At 36.2% G+C, this 27,382-nt stretch overlaps 1 protein-coding gene across 1 annotated transcript in view; it reads right to left on the bottom strand.

Moving 5' to 3' along the window:
* Nucleotides 1–9,453, bottom strand: part of scny (ubiquitin specific peptidase 36) — a 36,318-nt gene extending 26,865 nt beyond the window's left edge. Inside the window, exons 1-4 of the mRNA XM_085960124.1 lie at nucleotides 8,981–9,453; nucleotides 8,210–8,434; nucleotides 6,554–6,704; nucleotides 5,375–5,666 (exon numbers count right to left, since the gene is read on the bottom strand). Of these exons, the coding sequence (XP_085816250.1) occupies nucleotides 5,375–5,666; nucleotides 6,554–6,704; nucleotides 8,210–8,434; nucleotides 8,981–9,248 (936 nt within the window). The 5' untranslated portion in view covers nucleotides 9,249–9,453. The remainder of the gene's footprint in view (nucleotides 1–5,374; nucleotides 5,667–6,553; nucleotides 6,705–8,209; nucleotides 8,435–8,980) is intronic.
* Between the last annotated feature and the right edge of the window lie 17,929 nt (nucleotides 9,454–27,382).

Genomic DNA, 27,382 nt, shown 5'->3' with positions numbered 1-27,382 from the left:
TTTTAGATTATTAATAAACGAATGTGACCTTTTAATATTTGGCATTATTCGATAGCTACTTAGCACCAATTATTTGGTAAGTATTTAAAGTAAGCTATATTTTTATATAATCAACAACGAATTATGTCTCCACGAAGAAATTAATGTAGACATCCGAAAATAACTCCGGGCGATTGGGCGTTATGACAAATTTATTCCAGACTGAGTCAAATGTTTACATTTTGAAACGTCAGCGTGCAGAATTCGGGATATATATTGTGTTATTGAAAATACAGAAGAAATAAGTATAGTGCATAATGGCAAGTAGTTCTAAAACAGTTCGTGGAAATGTCAGAGACATCATTCTAAAAGTATGGCAATTCTGCGATGACGAAAAAGGACAAAACGAAATGATTGTTTATATCGATAATGGAATACAACGGCCAGTCGCCATGACAGTTGAACATTTATTTTCAGTGTTACCAAGTTGCATTTATATTACGACGCAAGTAATTTCTTATTTTTTTTAGTTTTGTTCAAAGTTATGATATAAATAAAAATTAATGCCGGATAGCAATATAAATGAATACTTACTTATTATTTGTGTATGTAAACGGATTTATAAAGAAATTTAGTATATTAATTAAACTGACATTTAAGTTTGAATTCCATAATATGACCTCGACTGGTTTTATTTTTACTGTAAATGGTTCTAAGAGTGACACAGAATCGGATGATAGTCTATCTGGAATTGAACCATTATAGTAGTTATATAATTTCTACATTGTTTGTGTAATTTATAGTTATCGGGTTTCATTTAAAATTCCATTTATGTTGCTACTATTTTACTGTCTTTAGAGTTAATTTAATTTACTTTCTTTTTTTTTATTATATTTTTTTCCATGACAAAAATACTACGTTATATTTTCCAATTTCTGATTTTTCCAACTATGCATTTCTTCCTCGTGGTTATAAAAAAAGTAACACGTTTTATTTTGATTGTGTTAATTTTTATTTTAATAATATTTGTACCTATATCTACTACCAATAAAAAATTATAAATTACCATTTTTTGTTAGTTATGGCAACATTCTCAATGTCATACTAGCGCCCTCGCTGAAATGCCAATTTATGTTGGTAGATCTATACACACATCTACAAAAAAAAATAATATACCGTCGTTTCATTTACTTACACACATACTCTTGCGCAGCCCATATGAGAGCTTGTGCGTGATTAAGAAATTTGTTTAGAGTCGATAAATCGGCGAACTATATTTCTGTAGACGATAAGAATGCTAAAACTATATCTGTCTTTTTTTCACACTTGTTTATTTTTTGATGGGTGAGCAGGAAGACAACATTTTGTGAAATATCGATGTATTTTTTAAACATGGTTTGTTCGCTGAACTCTGAATGCGATTATATGAATATTTTTATGATGTGTGATAAATACATGTCTCTTTCTCAACTATAATAATACCCTTCGTGAAAAGACGACAATTTGTGATCGACGGAATGTATTCTTCGCACTTGTTGTAATATTGTGCGGTAAGATAACGCTGGTATGCGAGCGGAGCAATAAATTATTACATGGGTGGAAACCAATGTTATTTAGATGTCTGTAATCTACTATGATCTATATTGAATATCAGAATTTAATTTTCAAATACGGCGCTATGGAACGGGTATGTTTTTACAACTGAAATATATTTAAGTAAAGATCTACCATCATGAATTGGCATTTCAGCGAGGGCGCTAGTATGACATTGAGAATGTTGCCATAACTAACAAAAAATGGTAATTTATAATTTTTTATTGGTAGTAGATATAGGTATAAATATTATTAAAATAAAAAATTAACACAATCAAAATAAAAACGTGTTACTTTTTTTATAACCATGAGGAAGAAATGCAGAGTTGGAAAAATCATAAATTGGAAAATATAAAGTAGTATTGTGTATAGGTATTTTAGTCATGGAAAAAAATATAATAAAAAAGCGAAAGTAAATTAAATTAACTCTAAAGACAGTAAAATAATGTACAAATGTACAAACAATAAAAATCTTGCGAGCAAGAAAAACAGCGTACCTACCTAAATTAGCAACAAACACTCATTCGATTATAAAATACTATATCAAATATAAAATTATGTATTAGGTACATTCCTTATTTAAAAGGAAAAAGCTTTTTTAACTTGATATCTTTTTTTAATAGGTAGGTATATTTTATTTAGCAACAATAAATATAATGTGATCTTGATATTTTGACGCCATGAGAGTTAAATAAACGCAAGCGCAATCCATAATTCGAGAAACATGTTGTAAAATTAAATGGCGTTTGTGACTAATTTATCCTCGATAGGCAATTTTAGTTTCAAATTCGACCGGCTGCCAATTTACGATGGTAGATCTATAATCGATATTTTATTTAATCTTTCAAAAATGGCTTCAGACAATTATGAAAACGATGACGAAATATTCGACGATAAATTGTCTGCCTATTCCGGCGAAGATTTACCTGAATTAGGCAGCGACAGTGATAGCGACAGCGATAGTGACTACACATTTGGAAACCGTTGTGTGTTATAGAATATAATAAATATATGAAAGGGGTTGACCGTGAGGATCAGTATCTCTCTTACTACTCGATCATGCGAAGAACAAAAAAATGGAAAAAGAGAGTTGTCATATGTTTGTTAAATTGTCCATTTTTTAATTCTTTTAAAGTTTATATATAAGGTATTAAATCCGACCAAAAGACTAACTTAAGCAAATTTTGGACAGCCGACCATATCGTCGAAACCTACGCAATTTTGGAAGAAGCAGGGCCATCTACATCACGATTACCGAGAAGAGTGGTTAAAAGTGATCATCCTCGGAGGTTATCACTCGATATGAAGAAGCATCGAATGATAAAAATTGTTACCGGTGGTAAAAAAAAAATACCCACAAAGACAGTGTCGAGTGTGTTTGGTGCACAAAAAGAAAAGTTTGACTAGTTATATCGTCGGTGTTTTGTAAAAAGGGCGAATTAACCAAAATGCTACTTTACAGGAGGAGAGTTTTTAACTTTTGACATTTATTTGTTTTTTACCTGTAGATGATTATAAATATTTCACAAGTTTATAATAAAACTTAGATAGAATACTGTCATTATAATAGGTATTATTATATAATATTTTAAAAGGCCTAATATGTCACATTTGCTTTTTATTTCGTAATTTTAATTAATTTAATTTTAGTCGATTATCGTTTTTAACCTTTTTACTCCCAGCTGATTTAGCCTAGCATATGTGAAAACTCCCAAGCGTTTTTTGATAAAAAATCGTCGATTTAGTTTTTTTTAAATAAATAATTCTACACATGTTTTAAAAATTTGAAACTTTTTTTGTGTGTTGTCAATGGTGTATAAAGCAATAATAAGTAATAATATTGATAGTTGACATCAATAAAACAAAAGAAAAAAATAATGTATCAATATTTATTTAGAAATGAACGGATAAAACTATGTTTGAACTACAAAACAAGTGTGACAACATTTTTTTATTTATAATTGATATATCAAATTTTATAATATAATCTATTCTTATCTAGTAACAGAAAAAAAAATAAACATATTATTATTTCTCTATGAAATAGAATTTTTATAAAGTAATCAAAAAAAATCGTATAGTGTCAAGGTATTCAAGAATGAGGACTAACTGATATGGGAATGAAGTAATTTCATAAAATATGTTTCAAAGCACTAAATCATTTATAATAATATTTATTCATGTATTTTTTCACCATCCTACCAAAAGTACAGTGGCATCCATTGTTTGTTCCTGTCAGTTCATAAAAATTACAAAATTCATTTTGTAATGTGATATATGAATCATAAAACAACTAAAAGAAATATCAGAATTTAAAATATGTCATAAAAATAATGTTTTATTATTTTTATGACTTGTGAGTTATTAGGGTGTGACATAATTATAAACAATGCCTTCACTAAAATAAATGTTACTCACACCCAACACACAGTGAATATAGTGCTTTGTCTACACGAGACGAAATATGACAGGAAAAAATTTGGTTCCAAACTTTCGACCGATGGATTGGCCCAGATGGAGTTTTCGCATAGGTATGGTGGGCCGAAATATCAGCCGAATGGGAGTAAAAGGGTTAAGTACTTTCCTGTGGAGATAAAAATTCGCCGTTTTTACACAACAAATCTAGTGGGGTACATATTGTATTTTCATTAAAATCTCGATTTCGCCAAAATGGTTGATTCGCCCTTTTTACAAAACACCGACGATATGTGTACATTTTGTGACGTCCCCCTACACGGGGTGAGTGTTTTAATAAGTATCATACTTTATCCAAATATTAGAATAATTATTTTTGTGTGGGAATTTATTTATAGTGAATGGAATATTTTTTACGAAACCTATCTGTAAATATGTGATTAGCACCATGTACTTACTTTATTTTAAACAATTTGTTCTAAAAAGAAACAAAGTACTGGGGAGCAATATATAATGAGTGTGAATTCGAAATTTCATCAAAAAATAACTGATAGTTTGGAAGATAGAGCGATTTTTGTAAAATTCGATTTTATTTCAATTTCCGCTGGTTTTCACCCGCTGCGTGTACCTGTGCCTTTGTACGGGAGCCCGCGCAAAATGTGTTAATTGGTCATAAAATGTCCAGATTATTTTTATTACCTTCAGTAATTTATGATGTTTTAAGAAAAGTCTGTCACAATTTTCAACGACTGGCTCATGAAATAGAGTACTTTATTACGATTTATTGAATATTTTTATATGCCAGGACTCTGAAATAATTTCGAATTACGAAATTCGAATTAAAGGTATGGTTTTATATGAAAATAATGTTCAAGGGAACTTCATGAAAATTTCGAATTATGGCGAATCTCAAATTATTCGTGTTCTTATTAGCGAGGTTTTACTGTACACCATCGCAACATAAAAGTGGCCACGTTTTCCAGAATAGGTCAAAAACATATTCTGACAAAAATCTGTAAGAATCAACATTATTGCAATGTAGGTACATAGGTAACAGTTCATTTTTAAATACATCCATATGTATGTGTTTTTACAATAAACATCTGGCGGTATAGCCGTAGATGCATTCCCAGAATAGAACAATAATGCAATTTGCATATTGATCCTTATTACAATGCAGGTAGAGTTCATTTTTCAATCACTTGTATTTAACAGTACACGAAAGAATAAAATTTGTTTTAGCAGACCGGAACTGGAACAAACTAAGACGCATTATAGGTCATAGTTGTCGTTACGAATGCCCTTTTATTTTTCACACACTTTTTCCATTTAAGTATTATATAAACCTAGAACCAAGAGTGATTAAGTATGGTGGTCCGAAATGTACCTTTTTATCGCACGATTCGCACTTATAGCCGAGGTCTTCGAGCCTCTCCCTGGAGAAGAAGGCGTGGAGGGCCTCGTCCAGGGTATTGGCCTTGCGGGCGTCCACCAGCAGATCCTGGAAGTGCTGGAAGGTGGTGGAGACGTGTGCGCACGACAAGCACCGCACTGCCGACCGCAGGTATCCGCCCAGAATGCGGTTCAGGGGAGTCGTCTCCTTACTGAACTGGTCTAAGCGCTCGCCCGACGGTCCCAGCAGAGACAAGTATGCTTTTTCCATTGATTCCACCAGATACCTAAATGAGTTTATTTTGTTACATACCTACTTTACTGACAATAAAATTTCATTGATGAATTTAAAGATAAATAAAAGCTTTTACAATAGGGGATTTCAAATTTTATTTGTAATAAAACACTGTAATTTAGAAAATAAAGATAGTCCGAACACTAAACATAAAACTCCCACTCTATGCTGACATAATGTCTCCTCCATAGAAGTATCTTCTTAGAATTCGAAAAGTACAGTAGAAGAGCTGCTTCAGACAGCGTGAGCAAGAGGATGCCCGGCGATGTAACTGGCTAGCATCGGGTATGAAGAATTCCTGTCCAATTATGAATCCGCTGGACAAGCTTACTGGTTTTAGGCTTTCAGGTAAATATAGTCTGAATCGAATCCGGTGTGGGCATTCCAGATGTTTATATGATGCATAATGGGGATTGAAAGAATCACCGGAGTATATCACGGTGTCATGCAACATGTATATCTTACCCAGAAGAATTTGTCAGGCCAAACCGGGGAGTGTTGCATGGATTGATGCCTTGCCGATTCCACTATGACTTGTTTTGTGTTTTCGTTTGTAATTTAATTTTTATGGTTTTGTTTTCTGTCTTTTTCTTTTTCAACAAAATGTTTTTACTTTTTTACCATAGCCATAATATGATTGTATGTACATATTATTAGATACTCTTTATGTAAACCATTAAACTGATAAATAGTTTTTATAATATACGACTCAGCTTTAATATTTATTGACTCATAATTATCTAAAAGCTCATGGAACAGGCTAATTCACTGAAATTTTAATGTAGCATGAATAATAATATGTAATAATAATATAAGTTTTTTTCCATGACCCAATTAATTGCAGTAATTGTATGAATTATAAAAGAAGAAAGGTTTTACCTGAGAAATTCGTGAGCATCTTCCTGCCTGCCAGGTGTCAGATGTCGGCAGATCATTCTAAGTTTGGAATACACCTGCCACGGCTTGATTGCACTTCCTGAGTTTTGGCTGTCCATCAGAGTTCTTCTCATTCCGCAGATTACACAGCCACCTGCCGACCAAACAAAATCTCTCTGAGCATTTTAATATTAACCATTGATTATTGATACAATGCCATAAGTACCAAAAAATACATAATTTTGAAATTTGCCTTGGGCAATTCCCAAGAGTGCCACATGCTGTTGAAATCATGATAGATTCGTATACATGATAGGTTAATCTGATCTACCCTAGTATCAGACGTTACGCACAAATGCAAAATCGACACCCTTTAAAAAAAAACTGATAAATGTAATTGAGGGGAAAATATTCAATTAATACGGAAAGGCTAAAAAAAAATCTCGAAGGTCTTGAGAATTCCTGACCTATGCTATCAACACCTCATACGTAAGCCGGCTCGCATATCAAAACGCGTATCATCTGCAACGTGTCGAATAAGTCGATGTCGTCGGTGTTTTGTAAAAAGGGTGAATCAACCATTTTGGCGAAATCGAGATTTTAATGAAAATACAATATTTACCCCACTAGCTTTGTTGTGTAAAAACGGCGAATTTTTATCTCCACAGGAAAGTACTTAAAAACGATAATCAACTAAAATTAAATTAATTAAAATTACGAAATAAAAAGCAAATGTGACATATTAGGCCTTTTAAAATATTATATAATAATACCTATTATAATCACAGTATTCTTTCTAAGCTTTATTATAAACTTGTTTGATATTTAAAATCATCTACAGGTAAAAAACAAATAAATGTCAAAAGTTAAAAATCCTCCTGTAAAGTAGCATTTTGGTTATTTCGCCCTTTTTACAAAACACCAACGATGTGATGTCATCAAAACACACATTGCCAAATGGAGCTTCACAGATTGGTCGAATGCGACTTTTTAGTTTGAAAAAACATCTAGTGATGATATCAATAAACCGCATACATTTCGGGCTGCGAGTCGAAGATGCCAGAATGCATACACACATCTACAAATTGGTCATTCCTATACCAGCTCACCGGATCCAAATATATATATGCTTCAAGAGATTACGTCTTCATATGCAACATTGGATCGACGTTCCTAGAAGGTTTGATTTATGGCTGTGCGGCAGACGAGGCGAGTTTAGATGTGAGAGCCGGCTAAAAGGTCAGAACTGCATTTTTGGCTATTTTGACTTAATTGCCTTTTATTAAATAATTTTAAAGACAATAAAACGATGATATTGAAAACAAAAAGACAATCAATATTTTATAGGCATAACTAAAAAATTATAATTACAACATTTAAATTAACATTGTGGTGTCAATCGCAACATCAAAATTGCTCTACTGAAAAGTTACCAGTATGCAGTTCCAACCTTATATGTAGGTGTCGCTATAATCTTATACTTTAAAAAACCACAGACAGTTCTATATTTAGACAAATTTATTGACTCACAAAATATGTGGTCAAGTGTATTTTAATGATAATAAAAACACTATGTTACAGAATACTTACCTATCAACAATAAGTACCTGTGATAGTGATCAATACATGGATAAGATAAAAGTCTGTTTGTTTATTTACCATTTTGATAGCATTTTTCAGCATGGTGATCTTCAGACATTAGCCAATTGGCAAAAGCAGGCACATGGAACAGGGCCTGAAGAGTGGAATTCAGATAGCAGGTGTTGCCAACATTTTGCATGCCGGCCCCCACTTGCCAACCCGGCTCCCATCCCAAATGCACCGATGACAGAGGAAAGAGAACCTTTTTTGGCGAAGGAAGGGATATCTCTTGCTTGGGACGACCTAAAAAAATTCAATAAGCCCTTAAATTAGTATTTTGCCACTGAATTGAGTACATTCAAGAGCTTCTCCATAAATATGTCAGTATCTACCAGTTATATATTGTTACTTTGTTTAAAAATCCTATGTAAATAATCACTGTTTACAATTAATATTAAATACCATTTATTCACAATTTATGTCAACGATGGAAACATCCCAAAACAGCAGAAAAAGGCCCATACAAAAACAAAAACAAATTTGAAATGAACAAACATTTAAAAAATATATTATTAGATGAGAAATAAACTTTTACTGGAATATAATATCAAACAAACATTCACAGTAATAATTAACTTTAAGTTGGTTGACAAAAATATTTTTTAAATATTAATAACATCGTGAGCTACTTAGAGAATACGTCAGTACGATCATTAACCTTGCTTTTCGATAAGACAGATTGCATATCAAGTATATCAGTATTTAAATTCTTCTTATTAATAGTTCATCGACAAATCGGTAGGCAATTAGAAGAAGTAATGGATAAAACATTGACTTGAGGGTTCTTACCGCAATTGTACGAGTTAGAAGTGTCTTTTTTAAATGTTTTGTCATCGTTCAGTCTTTTCTCCGGTTTCAAAACAACATATTTTGATTTGAGTCCCTCCAACAAATTGGATTGGTAGTTCCCTGCCTCTTCGAATTCGATTTTAGTTAATAGAACACTTTTAGCTGACGATATTAGGCGATTGTCCAATATATTGCTCGGATTTTTGTCGTCAGCTGTCAAGGATAAGCGCAGAGCGCTCGACACGGGGTCGACTATGGAAGCGGGCATCTTTACCTCCAAAATTACACAACGCGGTATCAAGTCCGCTGAACATTAAAACGCATAGTATTCTATATGCGTGACACAATATAACAAATATAATAAGAATAAACCACTAAGAGCGCAAAATTACAATAGTTAACCGGGATACCGATGAAATATCGACGCCGCGCGGCGAAAGACCATAAATGCCAATAAACAACCATGTGCTGTCGTTTCCTCTATTGTCTATGAATTTATTTTATGGCTGTTCAGCTCAAAATGCCGGCGCTCCATTGGCACGCAAGTCAGACGATTTACAGTCTTCGGACTTTTTTTTCGCGTGGAGCACCCCAGGTCTGCGGACTTTTTAATCCGCAGACCAGGCTCGTTGGATTTCAAACATGTTTGATATTTTACTCGCCGAGCCGCTGAAATTCGTACGTTCACCACGCTTTACCGTCACATTATTTATATCTATGCCGACGGACGACAGCGCCATCAGGAAATGAGTCACTTAATGAGGACTCCGACCGAATAGGTTAATTACGGATAGTGATTTGTTCGGACAGATTAGGTCAATTGTGTCTTTTGTTGCTGTAATAAAATGTATAGTACCTACTAGCGCGTACGAATTACGGAATCTCGTCGCAACCCCACACGTTTCTTCCAATACTGCGCGCGCACTCTCGCGAATCTCGTTCGCCTCGAACGACATATTCCGTTCGCCGGGCAGCGTATCCTTCGCACCCACGTTTCTTCCTATACTGCGCGCGCACTCTCGCGAATCTCGTTCGCCTCGAACGACATATTCCGTTCGCCGGGCAGCGTATCCTTCGCACCCACGTTTCTTCCTATACTGCGCGCGCACTCTCGCGAATCTCGTTCGCCTCGAACGACATATTCCGTTCGCCGGGCAGCGTATCCTTCGCACCCACGTTTCTTCCTATACTGCGCGCGCACTCTCGCGAATCTCGTTCGCCTCGAACGACATATTCCGTTCGCCGGGCAGCGTATCCTTCGCACCCACGTTTCTTCCTATACTGCGCGCGCACTCTCGCGAATCTCGTTCGCCTCGAACGACATATTCCGTTCGCCGGGCAGCGTATCCTTCGCACCCACGTTTCTTCCTATACTGCGCGCGCACTCTCGCGAATCTCGTTCGCCTCGAACGATATATTCCGTTCGCCGGGCAGCGTATCCTTCGCACCCACGTTTCTTCCTATACTGCGCGCGCACTCTCGCGAATCTCGTTCGCCTCGAACGATATATTCCGTTCGCCGGGAAGCGTATCCTTCGCACCCACGTTTCTTCCTATACTGCGCGCGCACTCTCGCGAATCTCGTTCGCCTCGAACGACATAAGCGCCACGTGACTCGGGACCGATTTGTTCGCTGGCTAAAGATTAGTTTTAAAAGATACGTTCGTTCGAGAACGACGCATGTCTAGCCATCATTATTTTACTGTCATTCAAAGTGTTCGGACATCTCACATCGATAACAACAATGGTAGATCTACGAGTGCATTCGAAAAGTTTCTTGGAAGATTTTATTAGTTGTTTTAAAGACAACCCATCGTTGTGGAAGACGACCAGCCCACTATACAAGAATCGTGATGCCAAGTCCTTGGCGTATGCGGAACTTTTGGAGATTTTAATCAAGGTGGAGCCGCAGGCAAGGGTCGACGATGTTAAAAAGAAAATACAGACATTGAGGTCGGGTTACAGAAAGGAGAGAAATAAAGTAAGGACATCATATCGAAGCGGAGCCGGCACAGACGCAGTTTATCTACCCAAACTGTGGTACTATAAAAATTTGGAGTTCTTGAACGACCAAATGGAAGGTACGTAGGAATGCTTTAAAGCTATTTATTATACACGTGCAGATTATGAAATTGTCGTACCTAGCTCTGAAAGTGACATCGCATTAGATTAGCTACTATTAAGCAATTAAAACATACAGCTATGAATGATTTCTAGTCACAATAAAATTTCTTATTCTTTGCCGAGGTAGGTAATAAATAATAATAATATATAAGTACGAGGGAATGCTTTAAAGCTATTTATTATACACGTGCAGACTATGACATTGTCGTATCTCTGAAAGTGACATCGCATTAGATTAGCTACTATTAAGCAATTAAAACATACAGCTATGAATCATTTCTAGTCACAATAAAATTATTTATTCTTTGCTGAGGTAGGTAAGAAATAATAATATCTGTGTGCGAAAGGAAGACGGCGATGAGTCGAAAATCGGTACTTTTCAGGAGAGGCAAAACAAAATTTGCGTCTTTGAGAATATTCTTAAAATTGTAATTAAACCGAAAATATTCATTTTTTTGGAAATTTTTTTTTACACTTGTCTATTAAAATTGATATGCTATGGCATAAATTTATCAGATTTTCAATAGTTATGGATTTTACTATATTTTTTTGACATATCCCTTTCTTCCTTTCGTATTTTTTAACAAAGAATATAAATTAACAACTTATCTCTTTTGACATGTAGGTACAAAAGGTGTGATTTTATTATTTTTTTATCACTTAGTGACAATTTAAATTATTTTTCCCCTCCAGACGGAGCATATGGATTATTATAATGTCAATAATGTAATCTGGCATTTATTATTGCAGGTGTAAGATGTAATAGTTTAGTACTTTCATAGGATATAGGTAGCTGGATTAAAGTTATTATTTAATAAAAAAAATAGTTTTATTTTAATACATTTATATTTGAAACAATATGTATAAATTTGATAGATAGTTAAAAATAAAACCAAAGGACATATCATTTTATTTTAATACATTTACATATTAAATCTTCTTCTTCTTCTTTCAACCTGTCACGACCCAGCGTTGGGGAACAAGGCAAGCACAAGATCGCGCCACTTCCCTCGATCCATCGCCAACTCTTGCGCCTCCCGCCATTCCAGACCTGCAGCGCGTAGATCGCTTTTCTAGCACCGCTGCAGGGTGAGGGAGGACCGGCCACGACGACGGAACTCTTAAGGCTGTGCCACAAGGGTACGAAGTGTCGCACTCTTTTGCGGCATTACATATTTGACAGCAGTTAGAAATAATAACTAGAACATAATATGATTTTATATTATTTTTTACTTTATATTGTAAATTATAGTTACGTATTTGACACAGTTAGACATAATACTACTTGTCAAGTCTTTCATGAAAATTATCCGGATTTATATATGGTACATTTATCTGGGATTGACAAGCAAAACTCATGAGTCTTTATCGATTAAATATGTAGAATACTGAGATCTTTTTTCTTCTCGTTATTAATTTTCACTGGACCACTGTAACATTTAGGAGGTTCAAGGATAACATGCCTTCCTCGGCGACTAAAAGATATTGACTGGAATTGTTGCAAATCATCCAGGCTATTTTTAAAGAGGATGTTAGCCTCGGCACTTTTTTTAAAAAATTGAAACCACTTCACCTGCTGGATGGACCCTTCAAGAGACTGGCAAAATCTAAAAACATGTCGTTGTAAATTACTTTAACTACAAAATTATTATCTTTTTTCGTACAATTTTTAACTAGATTGTACTAGTCTCTCGGTCTCTCGAACTTTCATTAAGTAGAAGTGCTTGTGTTTTGGTCGATGTACTAAGAAATCATTTATCTATTGATAGTGAATACAAATCTTCGCAACTTAAACAATTGAATAATCCTCAAGTAGTTTTTATATTTCTCTAAAATAGCATAGATGTTTAATACCATTAAATTTACCTTCATTATTATCTTTTGAATCAGAAAATGGCATCATGGCTTCTATTTCTTGGGCTATTTTCCACTGTTCATCTCTCCGAGAAGCATTCATTATAATATCATAATTAGTACCCAATTCTGGACCTGCAATTTACAATCAATAGTAAATAAATATATATAAAGCAATCTTCCTCGAAATATTCTTACACAGGTACTTAAAAAATCAATTCCTTTCACCCATTGCATGTCATTTACTACTAATGGAATATAATATTGTAATTTAAAACAATATAATAATGCTAAATTATTATCTCTTGAATCAGAAAACGGCATCGTAGCTTCTATTTCTTGGGCTACTTTCAACTGTTCTTCAGTAAGACTACTGGTCCGAGAAGCATTCAGTATATCATAATTAGTAGCCAATTTAGTAACTGCAATAACACAAACATAATCAATAGTAAACAAAGATAAATATAGGTACCTAAAATAATCTTCCTTGTAATAATGTCACTTCAAAAATCAATTCATTATGACTGTACTAATGGAAGATGATAGTGTATTTTGAAACTATAAAATAATGCTGATGATAATATGTGCAGCACTGTTGAGTGGATTGAAATATTCGTTGAAATTGTTGGTTTAAAGAATTATCATCACTTTAATAATTGCAATAATATCGAGACATTTCCTTCGCACGCCTCATGATTAATTCGATTCTTTCACGAGACATAGTAATAAGTATATTATTACTATCAAAAATGAACTGTAGATAGAACAATAACCAACTTTAACGTTTGACAGCCTAAAAGCGGGAACAGCAAATAGCGATGACTCGATGACGTTTAACTCGAACTGGTGTGAACAGAGCCAATGGTCGAAAGCAATACGGCGTTGTCGCGACACAACGCTGTCTTCCTTTCGGCGTGTGACAAAAACTAAAGTTTCCCTGCGAGATGATTACATTCAACGCATTTAAGCTTTCGAAATATTACGAAAAATAAATCATCGCATATTTTTAATATACAAAATTTACTTACATAGCGGCGTTAATTCGACTGGTCCCTTTTCTGCTTTACGCATATATGCACTAAGGTTAGTTTTGCATACTCAACTCATTTTACCAAATTTCAGACTTATCGCCCTCTTCCTTTCGCACACAGATATATAGGTACGATCATGGCGGTGGAAGCGCGGCTTATTGAGTCGTGGTCGGGTCCCAGGTTCAAATCCTGGGTCTGACAAGTACACATTGAAATTCAATTTGTGTATGAGTCAGAGTATGGACCTAATATGTTGAGCAAGTGGCTGACATCCATTTCTCGTAAAAACAAAATCTGTCAATACAAACCTCCACTCCGTGGAGGTCCATATTATGATCGGACATGGTCGAAAGAAGAAGAAAAGAAATGATCATAAAATCAAAAATCGCTCGAGTTAGGTTCCTTCAGAGACAATCAATAAATCGTCAATCATCAATCAAAATTAATGGTACAGTTTGGTTATGAGGAATACAGCGGAAAACACATTTTGAAAATACCCGATATACTGGATTACACCAATTATACCAATATCAATATTAACCGTATGAAGGAATGGGTACTTAGGGGAGAGATAATAAAAAACAAGTTTGAGTATTATGTTGTATTTTAACAATTTACATTTTGTTTTACAGAATCGAGCTCAATATCCAGCATGGTGGACGATTTGGAAAACATGTCTCCTGATGAGAGTTACTCCAACTCGTTAAACAACGAAGATTGTATTGAGGTAAAACATTTTAACTAAATTGTTACATTGGTTTAATTTATCTATTGCTTATCATACTTTCTTGCCATGTGACAGCCCCGGTAGTATTAAAATATTTTTCGAAATCTCCTCGCGCTTTCTTAGCATTGGCAGTCGAGTTCCGATTAGTCGTTGCTTCCAAAGGCGCTAAGGTGTCCTGTGACCTCAGTCCGAGCTCTATTAAACCTGTCTCAGGATTTTCCCTATCAAGGTCATGAGAAGGAGTATAAGTATGTGTTGATTTGCGACGAAGAAAGTTGTGCAGCACACAGCAAGTTAATACAACTGTATTGATATTTTCAATTTTCATGTTTATTGGAGCTTGAAAAATGCGGAATCTAGCAGCTAAAATGCCAAAAACATTTTCTATAATTCGCCTGGCTCTGCATGTCCGATAATTATATATTCTTTTACTGTGATTTAATTGCCTTTGTGAATACGGCTTTATGAAATCGTTACGTAATGCAAAGGCTTCATCGCCAATATAAACAAATGGCAGTGCATCAGAATTAGCAGTAGGTTTTTTTGGTGCAGGTATTTTTAATCTGCCTTCGTCTAAACGTTTGAAAAAATCAGATTTTCTCAGTACGCCTCCATCAGAAATACGTCCATTTGTTCCAACATCAACATAAATAAATTCATAATTAGCATTTGCAATCGCCATCAAAACAATGCTGTGGAAATGTTTGTAATTATAAAAGTGGGAGCCGGCGCCTGCAGGTGGCACGATTGCAATGTGTTTCCCATCAACTGCGCCCAGGCAATTTGGAAATTGCCATTTACTATTAAATTCTTCTGCAATCGTCTCCATTTCTTCGTGCGTATCAGGGAACTGCAACAAAAAATAATCAACATTTTATTTACAGATAGAATATTCGCCTTCAACATCCACGTTGTCGACTACTCCAAGGTCGAATCTCAATAGAGCACCAGAACCCCCATCGTTCAAACGAAAAAAATCGAATGATAGCGCCAACAAAGTGTTAGAATTAATCACCGACAAACTAAGCAAGACTGAAGATGAATTTGATGTTTTTGGCAAAATGATGGCCATGAAACTACGATCGATGTCACAGGGACAAAGATTGCTGGCCGAGAAGCTGATGCATGAAGTTGCCTTTATGGGACAAAGTGACAAAATAACGCCAGCAACTACTGTTCATACTCAACCAGTTTATCGTATATTAAGCAAAAATGTACAAAAGCCGGTATAATAAATTAATGTTTTTTGTATGAATAAATATCTTGTAAAAATATTTGTTTTTTTGTTTGTTTTTATGCCTATAAACCTTAGCTTAAGCGATACAACAAATGGTAAGTATTTGAGCTATGTTAGCAAACCTATATTATTATGTGGCCTCATTTAGAAATCAAATTCCATGCTTGCTTTTCGAAGAATATGACTAGTATTACAATACATTCAACAGGAATAATTAAGCAGCTTGCTTACAGCCTATATGGAGAGTCCTGGCTAGGTACAGCATTCTAATGGTCTATTGAATATTTAGCATGTCAACGATGGCCTTATTTGTGACTATATATATACCTATCTCAAATGCATCTTGTCTGCCATTCTTATGCTGTTGCCGTCTATGATTTATATAGGTAAAACAATCCACTAAACGTTCACTTTATAAGACCAACCAATGTCTACTTGTTAATGATATATTTGTAAATTTGCCCAACTTTATTAGATGACGTATAATATAATACACACCTTGAAATATTCTCCTTTCAAAACGTCAATGATGACTTGGCAAGTTTCGGGAATTATCTTGCCCAGAGTTTGTCTTCCAATCGCAGTTCTATAATGCAAGTCAGTGAATGTTCCGCCGGCAGCCAAAAATCGCAGGGTTGCACATAATCTATCATGAGGAGAAATAGCTTCCCTCATCATAGTATTTTTTTTTTTAATAAATGGGGAGACCAAATTATACAGTTCTGTGTATACATCCTCCGACATTCGCAAATAATTGCGGAAATCGCTCGGTTGCAAACGCAATTCTCGTATTAAATTTGTGTGGGATAATGTCGTTCGTTTCCTTATCCAATGTTTCACCCAGTATTTGTGTACCCTTTGCTTCGTTATTACATTATCTGCCACCCAATAACCCAAAAAACATAAAACGTCGGTATCATTTAACGCCATCACGATTTAACTGTCAGATATACGTATATTATCTATGCTGTCAAAGTCGACTGTTTTACTCGTCAAATTAATTATATACTCGTTTCGTTGAACGTCTGTTGGCCAGTAGCAGAACGTAGAAAAATCTGAAGACTTATTGTCGTCGGACTTTTGGCTCGCCAATGGAGCGCTGGCAAAAGAGATTGCACCGTGCAATGTCTTTGGTTCAGCTAAATATTTTATTTTAATTATTCACTCGCATATTATTAATTAAAATAATCAGTGGTGTGGTGCTCAATAAATTTAATAGTATTTACCTTATTGTAGTAAGTTGCAGTAGAACTCAAAACTATTGCTCCTCTCTTATAACAAATAATGTTAGGTACCAGCTGCGCTAGGCAGACCATATTATTATGAAACAAAAAAATAACACTTGTTTTTCTGAAATGAAAGGAGTTTTACCTATCAATAAAACTCTTATTATTCGAATTTGATTTTGAAGTCCTTGAGATAGGATTTGCTCTTTCTTCTTCCCGTGAGGTTATTCTACTAATTTATTTTCCTTTTTCTTGTCGTTGGTCATTCCTCCGTTTTTATTTACTGGTCATACCCGCACGTCTATTTTTTCTGTATGGAGTTTGACATCACTTTGCCTTCATTAGGGATTTGACTTTCTTATTGTTTACATGGTACGTCTGACAGTTCATTCTAACTATCAAAAAAAAAATATCTTGGACGAACGTTAAGTGATAGTTAGGTGAACGTTAAGCGATCAGTGACTATGGCGCAACATCTGAATGACCGTGAGGAGGATATTCTAAAAGTAATGGACACCAGATGGCGAAGTAGAACTGCTTCAGGAGGAAAAGTTCAACGTACGAGCGTCGATTAAGATGCTGATGTTTGAGGTATCCTCGTTACGTACCTTATTTCAGCAGGGGGACCGGCAAGGAGTGGCACAATGCCCAAAAAACAATTCTTGGCGGCTCCTACGGTCGTAGAGTTAGGTCTAAATGACAAGTTGCGTGGGTGCGACCACTCGTCATCAGCTAACCATCTGATGGAGAGGACCATCGCGGCCCTCCAGAATGCGATGTTTTCCCAACGGGACAGCTTCTGAAAGGGTATGCAAGGGTTAGTGGATTGGGCAACCAATCCTCAAAACATCATAACAGCGATGAGCCTGTACCAAAAAATCGAAGAGGGTTTTGGGGACAACGCATAATAAAATTTGCGAGAACATGACTCAGATCCTTACCGGAAGGATACCTTCACTCGGGAGGCACTATCAAGGATTCCTCCGAGCTGAGAGTCCCGGAAGGCCCTCGAACTCACATTATGGCCGGGGTACTCCCAAGGGGCGACGTCCTGTGGGAAGGGAGTTCTCCATCGGAGGTACGGGCTCCACCAGGGATCCGTACTCTAAGCGAAGGTGACCGCATCTGGACGACCAACAACATTGGGGGCCGCTTAAAAGACTTTCGGGGAGTCTGGATGGCGTAGTGTACCCCCCCCCCTCCAACATTGGTAAAAATAATAACCGTAGCCCGCATATTTTCTCTCAACCCTGCTTCTGATCAAGAAAGAAGACGGGGCCCTATGCCCTGTTTTCAGCCGAAAGCGTTTGAATGCGTTCCTACAGCCAAAGCCATTCAAACTAATTCACCATTACGAGGTTCCAGCCGACTTACAAACATAAGACTGGCTAGTAATAATAGATCTAAGCCAGGTGTCCCTCCAGGTACCAATGGCTTCTCAACATCGTCGATTCGTTCGACTAGCCTACCAAGGGGAGCTCCTACAATTTACGTGTCTTCCGTTCGTGCTGCCAACCGCTCCGATTATGTTGGCATCCCTGACCAATTGGGTCGCCGAACGCCTACGAAAGAATGGCTGAGAATATTCACTTACCTAGACGACTTCTTAGTAGCCAACCAATCCGAGAAACAGTCTCGGTTCAGGTGGAATACAGGATAACCTTCCTACAGTCTTTAGGGTGGTTAATAAATATTAAAAGATCCTGTCTGAACCCAAGCCAACAATGAGAGTCCTTGGACATCACGTAGGACACACACAACAAACGGAGGTTTCTGTCGCCGGAGAAGTGTGTAGCACTCCTTCACCATCTGCTAATGCAGGTACAAAAAGGCAGTTGGTCCCCCAGACAGGCACATATCCAATCCCTACTGGGGCGACTCAACTTCACATCCTACCTCCACGAGGTTGTGTTGCCGATGGCTACAACGCTACAGTCATCAAAATTGTCGAGGTCCCATTCTCGCCAATATACGACAATCCCACCACAGGCCTAACAGGACATCATGTGGTGGCTCCAGGTAATAGGCTCCTCACAGTTGACACACATCAATCACTTCCTGACGACAGACGCGGCTGACACAGGCTGGGGAGTCCAACTGAATGAACACCCCCTATCAGGTACCTGGAAACAAGACCAGTTAGCATGGCATGGCATTCCAACAGGAAGGAAATGTTTGCAATTCAATCTCAGATACAATCAATCATAGGATCAGATCTGCTTCTGTAGACAGACAACAAAACAGTGGTGGCATACATCAACAACGAGGGTGGCACAAAATCTGTCACCCTCCTAAACCCATGGCCGAGGTCTCATCCTCGCTAATTGATGACAATCCCACCATAGGCCCAACGGTACTTCATGTGGTGACCCTAGGCGATAGGATCCTCAGATTTGACACAACGCAGGTACAAAAAGGCAGTTGTCCCTCAGGCAGGCACATGTTCAATCCCTTCTGGGGCGACTTAACTTCGCATCCTACCTCCACGAGGAAGGTTGCATTGCCGACGGCTACAAAGCTCCAGTCATCAAAATTGTCTAGGTCCCATTCTCGCCAATAGACGACAATCCCACCACAGGCCTAACAGGACATCATGTCGTCGTTCCCAATTAAAAAAGTCGGATCTGCAAAATGCTACTTTTCAGTACGAGCAATCAAAGATGTTTTTATCCATAAAATCGTTAATTAATGAAATATTGTTACCAAATTTGGCAAAAACACTTATTTTTAGGTGGTTCAAATATATATATATTACAATTTTTGAGAATTACTTATAAAAACTCGAGAAAAGTCACATGCGACATTTTTAACTGTAACAAATTAAGTAATTTTGCCAGAAGTGTCAGTTATGACAATTTTAATGGGACTATGTTAAAATCAGTAAGTATGTCGAATTTGTCAGTTCCAACTATTTTAACTGGAATTTGATGAAAATTTTATGTTGGATCTGTCGAATAAAGCAATTCCAAGTACTTAATTTAAAGAATGTATGTATAAAATCAAAATCACAAATAGATATAAAAGTAGCTACCTACTTACAAAAAAGTTTAAAGTTTTAACTTAAAAATCCCCAAAAACTATAGTTAGTAATAGTTAACTTTGTTTTTTGTCACTATTACTATCAATGATATCCTCCGCTTGTATTTTTTAGAATCTTTCAATATGGGCGAGCTCCATGTAAAAGTTGTGATATTTTTCTGGAATAAGATTACTCTTACAAATATCTTGCAAATCTTTATACTTATAGTAACTGACAGGAAGTGAGCCATCATAAGCTTCCTTCAGATCAAATTCTCTTGAAAATCTGAAAGTGTTTTGTGTTGCACATCTTAGCACAACTATAGCTTTTACAGGTTCACTTAAATCATATTTATACTCAATCGTGTCGCATTGTTGTACATTTACCTTTAGTTCTGTTACACGAGTCAATTACATAAATTCACGAAGTATTTTTTGTCCAATTTTTGTTTGCGAGTAATGATTTAAAATCCTATAGGTACATCATTGTAAAGACTTTCTGTACTATGTATGGTTCACCTTCAGCTTTTGCCCAACGGATTAAGCAAAACCTACCACTTCTCAGGAACATACAAACATTTTGCGATCACTAGCTCTTTCATTGGTTGAGTGGACGCTGTCATTCTCATTCTGAGTGTGGTCCATTTCCATAAATCTATGAGTAATGGTGACATTTAACTCCTTGGCTGCAAGCATATAATGGGTAAATACGATGCGGTTTCTATTCTGACCACCACAATTATTGTCGGACCAAAATCTAAATTCTTTTACACCGATAAATAATGCGGTTCTTTTATAAAATTGTACAGACAACTTACTAGAAACCTCATTTGCTCCTCGTTTTGCAATTCCTTCATGCCACATATAAACGATTTTCATTGCCATATTATACACAGTAACATTTAAAGTTGGTAATTTTCGTTTGTAATAAAAAATACGTCATACTTCCCCATGAAGAGTCGTTAGTACTTTTTGAAAGTCAAATATAACGATTACAATACTTTTACTCTGTAAAGCCTCGTTTTTATCTTCATTTTTAAGTGTGCGATGTGCTTTCCTAAGGGCTAAATGTTTTCCCTGTCTTTTTTTGTCTTCGTCTGTTGGACCGGTCTTGACCGAAAATGCATGACAAAAGCAATCTTTTTTTGGACGGTGAAATGCTATATTGAACTTTTCATTTACAATATCCCTGTACTACCCTTTGGTTAGTGACTTGTTAGAATATTTATTCAGATCAAACTACTCGCGATATAAATTGAACATTCAAGAAACTTAGTTTACAGTTTTTTAGAATCTTTTCGAATATAGTGCGATTCTACCAGAGGAAAACAGTTTACGTGATCGCATATGCTTTTCACCATCTCGTTATCTATGACGATTTTTTATGGTCATATTTACCACGTTGATCAGGCTCAATATTATTATCTCCATCATATTTCTTCCAAGCAGTGCTTATATTAGTACGTTTTCCAGACGAAATAGTATTCAGAAACATCGTCTTACAAAATATTTCTTTTTCTTATCCTAAATAGACAGATAATAAACAAATGTATTTCGACGATCATGCTTGGTGACTTCAGTTGTTTGACGACGCTTCAGAATTTTCTCGGTATATTTTACGTCTAGAGACCAAAATTTGTGAAAAATGTGTAAGCGTTGCTCTTCAGAAAAAAAATCAAAGCACTTCAGTCGGCATTTTGGCATGGATTCTTCAAACATTTTTCACTAGCTGAAAAATAAAAATAGTCATTGTTAACGATATACTTAACAAAATAATGAAGAATAATATGTAAATTAGCCATTTTATAGATATTGCCCGTAACCCTCAAAAGTTAGTTTAAACATTTTAATAAAAAAATAATTTAATCAAGGAACATTGTCGATACTACAATAATTTTAAAACACCAGTCCCATTAAAACTGTCGGTTCTACCACTTAACACAAAACAGTATTGTTGATGTACAGTGAAAATAGTCGGTTGTACCACTTATGACATTAGGCATAAAGTTTTGTCCAATTAAAAACGTCGGATGTCCCACATCCGACAGCGATCTTATAAAATGTAGGTTAAAATAGTCATATCTTCCACAACCGACATGATTACTTGAAAACACCTAGATGTGAACTATTTTTAGTAAATGTAAAAATATGACAATTATAAAATATCCACTTATTTAATTTTATAAGAATGCCAGTTAAAAATAATATTTTAGTAATATTTTACTTAACCTACCTTTCCTGTCAGAATGACCGTTGAGATTTGAATTTTCAGTGTTCATTTCTATCTTTTTCTCTGGGAATTTGTCACTATACTTTGAGCCAAAGCATTCTTCAATATCCTTTGTGACCTATTGCTTGCCATGATGAATAAAAATACGGATTATAGAAACTTTTCTAAACTTTTATAAAAATATCCGTCTGTCCGGTGAACATAGCAGTAACTGTCAGATCCGACGCATCTGGCTCACCCGCGCCCAGCCAACAATGTCGGTTGGTAAGAACCGACATTGTTATTCGGACACTGTCGGTAGATCCGTCATTTTTAACTTGAGTATCTCGGAATTTTTCAAACAAACAAAAAAAACTGTGATTGTGATATAAATGTTTAAAGTGTTTAAATAACTTTTACGTCATAATCCGAAAATGACAAAAATTCAGATCTGACTTATTTAATTGGGACCGACGATGTGGTGGCTCCAGGTGATAGGCTCCTCAGAGTTAACACACATCAATCACTTCCTGACGACAGACGCGGCTGACACAGGCTAGGGAGCCCAACTGAATGAACACCCCCTATCAGGTACCTGGAAACAAGACCAGTTAGCATGGCATGGCATTCCAACAGGAAGGAAATGTTTGCAATTCAATCTCAGATACAATCAATCATATGATCAGATCTGCTTCTGTAGACAGACAACAAAACAGTGGTGGCATACATCAACAACGAGGGCGGCACAAAATCTGTCACCCTCCTAAACCTATGCCGACAGATACTAGTATTTACCAGTCGAGCCAACATCACGTTTACTGCACAATACTTCCGCAGAAATTACAACTGCGTGGCAGATCATCTCTCCCGCAGACAACTCATTCCCGAATGGCACCTCATCAACACCGCAACCACCCCCCTGTTTCAAAGATGGGGTGTTTTTAGGTTAGGTTTTAGGGTTCCACCCGAGGTGGATTTATTTGCAAGCGAAACAGCACATGTCATTGCAACGTATGTGTCACGAGACGTTACAGACAGTGGCGCGCTGTTTCACGACGCCTTCAGCCGAGTGTAGGTCTTCAGACTGGCGTGGATATTTCCCCCACCAAACATACTTTCACGAGTCCTAGCGCACCTGAACTCAGCAAAGGGAAGTACTTACTAGTGGCACCGAGCTGGAAACAATGCTTTTGGGGAGTGGACTTAGGAAAAAGGGCGATAGTACCTCCTTATACAATGCCTCACCTACATACGACACTAGTAGGTAGGGAGACCAACCGTCCACCTCCAAGGACCCGGGACCTGTCCCTTTAACTATGGATAATGTCGGGTGGGGTGGAAATAACATCAGATGGAATGGTGGAAGAAAGGGCACTCCTTACTTCCAGATGGCGGCCTTCGACTCTAAAAACTTATAAACCAGCTTGGAACAAATGGAAGACAATGACATGGGTAACATGAACCTAATGGATCATAATAGCCCTCAACCAATGGAATTGGCCAGATACCTAGGCTACATGCACAACATGGAGGGTTTGTCGTACAACACCATCCTGTTGCATAAGTCAGCCATAACCACATTTTGCACACCGATTATCATTGTAGATATCAGCATCAACGTGGTAGTACAACACAATATGTTACAGGCAATTTCGGTACATAAAACGAAACCCGTCAAACCACCGGTTTGGGATCCAGGACGAGTGGTAGATCATCTTTGGAAAACAACACCGGTGGAGTACAGCCTATTCGAAACCTCTCGCAGGACAGCTACCTACTCGGATGCTTCTCTCATCGGGACGAAGGGTTCATTACCTCACACTACTCAGTAATAGTAGACAATGGATTAGTGGAAAAAAGTGACCACATAATTGTATGGCCAATGTTTGGCTTAAATACAGATACCGCCAAGCATCGTCAATCGGAATGGAAGTTAACGCTTCCACGTGTCAAAACATCGACCCAGTATTCTGGTTACGGAAACTCGTCTGCATGTCAAACCCATGGAGAGGGGAAGGTGGGGATATTTCGGAATTATTTATATCTTCAAGAGGAACACCAAAACCAACCACCAGGACAGTTATAGGGAATTGGATAAGGTCAGTACTGTTGGAAGCAGGGGTACAAGAACCACCAGGCAGTGTCCGCTCAGTGGTGGCTTCCTTAAACTGTAAATATACCCAATATATGATATCTTAAAGAGAGGTAACTGGCGTAGTGAATCGACATATTTTCACGTCAACTACCAGAGAACGATGGATACACCACCATCAGAAGGGGAAAAAAACCCATTAACTTCTCTATTCAACCATATACATGGAAAGTCACGATGGTCTATACCTCGTCAATGAATCATTGTCACATACAGGGATTTGGCATACCCAACACCAGGTGATAACAAACAGATATCTCAAGGACTTCAAAGTCAAATTCGAATAATGAAAGGAGTTTTACCTACCAATAAAACTCTTATTATTCATGTTGACTTTGAAGTCCAGGTAACTTCTACCTGGTTCCTTGAGTCATATCATAATGAAGACAAAGTGATGCCAAACTCCATACATAAAAAATAGACGCGCGGGTATGACCAGTAAAGAAAAACGGAGGAATGACCAACGACAAGAAATAGGAAAATAAATTAGTAGAATATAACCTCACGCGAAGAAGAAAGAGCAAACCCTATCTCAAGGACTTCAAAGTCAACATGAATAATAAGAGTTTTATTGGTACCTAGGTAAAACTCCTTTCATTATTCATGTTGACTTTGAAGTCCTTGAGATAGAGTTTGCTCTTCCTTTATCCCGTGTCGAGTTATTTTAATAATTTATCCCATTTCCAGTCGTTGTTCATTTATTTTTCTGGCAATACCCAAACCCGTGACCCAAACAATTTTTCATACATAAACTTGGGAGGCTCCTTTGTTTCATTATGATATGGCTCAAGGAATCACGTAGAAGTTACCTGGATTTCAAAGTTAACATGAATAATAGTAGTTTTATTGGTAGGTAAAACTCCTTTCATTAATGTCAATTAGAATTCGTGGGTAGGGATGTGAAGTCAGATAAGTCACAAATTGTCATTTTCAGATATAGCAAAAACAAAGTTCGAAAAATTCCCCACATTCCCCTAATTATAGTTATGTTTTTTTATGGGTAACAAATCAAAGTACATGTAATTGGCTTTCAATTATAAGTCCTAGAAGTATCCTTACTATTTTGTTTCATTAAAACTTAATTGGTTTAAAAAAAAGGGAATTGACTTAACTGGATTTGCACAAGAAATGATTGACTTACCTTACTACGCACAAAGTAATATTGTTATTTTTTCATGTTAATCCGACTAATATTAGCAATAAAACACACATTTTAGACATAAATCTTATTGGTTTATTGAACAAAATATTATATAAATTTAAAAGTAGCATTTTTATAACTTTTTTTTACTTTAATGTTATTTAAGTAGTGAAAAGGCACACAAACCTGAATATTATAATGGTTCATCGTTATCATTAAACTTCAGTACGGATTTCTTCAATGGTATCAGGTTAAATATCGTTGACTATCTCAGATGTCTCAAGTGACTCATAAAATTGTCTATAATACGGTGAAATGTATGGAAGTAAGTCTATCAAATCTTTCGTCTTGTCTCGTCTTATATATGAAATTTGTTAAAATGCAGTCGTCTCGTCGAGAGTTCTTTTAAATTTAACTATTCCCGGTTCGTGTTTGTTGAATTGAAGCCACTTAATATCTCTCCAAACAAAATTATTCCCATATGTCTATTTTTCTGAGTGGCAATGGTCCTTTTAATCGATCCAAGTAGTTAAAAAAATCTGCACGCGTCATTTCAGTGACTTTAAAAGGATTTTTATTTGCAGCTTCACACATTGATTTGGCCCAATCATGAGGATGTTCGATCGTTCCACTAAATTTCTTTTTTTTCTTCTCAATTATGTGATGGTCACTATCGCACTCCATATCTGTGTGGCCAGTGACTAAAAAGTGTGATCAATTTTGCTTAAAGTCTCAGAATGTTTTACTGCTATCATGCACATTACAGCTACGTAGCTATTTTTGTTTTGACCCACACATCTATCAGAATACATGATCATAATGCTTAATATTATCATGTATCCCCTTGGTTAAGTATTTGAACAGGAATGAAGCGATATCGTTAGCTTTTCTATTAGCGAGAGTATCATGGCATATATAGCAATATCCCTGGTTATTATCACAATCATGCCCTGTCAAATATCGTTTGTAAAAGGCAAGAAAATTTTGCTGCATGTCAAATGTTACAATTTGGCAAGAGGAATCTTGCAAGTACTTTTTATCACAACTTTTAGCTGAATATACAAAGTCAGCTTCGTCATGATGCTCTTTCTATTCCAAACGATTTTTATTTCTTTCTTCATCGTTGGTGGAATTCTTAATTAAGTTAAGTTTATCGCATTTTTGGCAAGTATCCTTATTTGGCCGTTTGAATATTGAGTTCATGCCATGGAATATTTCTGCATATAAACGAATATTGATGGGATTAGAGCTAATAACTCTTCAAATATTGAGAATACATCACAATTATTGTCAAATGTGGCGGTAAGTATTTTCTGACAGTCCTTTCTAGAGCTATGAATCTTATACTGATGGAGTTGAGAGTGTATGTGTCTTTGCTATTTGCCTATCTTCTTCGCTATCTTTGTTTTTAGAGATATTTTTCCTCTTGCATCTTCTTGAATAAGTCTACCGGAAGTAGTCGCACTTTTTTTTTCAAAACATATTCAAAAAAATTGTAACTTTCACTTAATGTTTTTAATGTACAACCTTTACAAATTGGTTTCCGTAGCAGTTCAACAGTCAAGTAATATTGAACTATTACTTGGCGATAATGTTGTTTTCCTGGTTCGCTTTGTCTGATACAACTTTTTTTCGTATTCATAACATCCATTGTAGGTACTTGTTGTGTAACTTTTTCCAGTAT

Source organism: Rhyacophila brunnea, unplaced genomic scaffold (genome assembly GCF_057557595.1).
Source record: "Rhyacophila brunnea isolate RB1 unplaced genomic scaffold, BYU_Rbru_1.0 scaffold_9, whole genome shotgun sequence".
In the NCBI taxonomy this organism is placed as follows: domain Eukaryota; kingdom Metazoa; phylum Arthropoda; class Insecta; order Trichoptera; family Rhyacophilidae; genus Rhyacophila; species Rhyacophila brunnea.
Note: the sequence above shows the minus strand (reverse complement) of the source record. Positions and strands in the feature narration are given on the sequence as shown.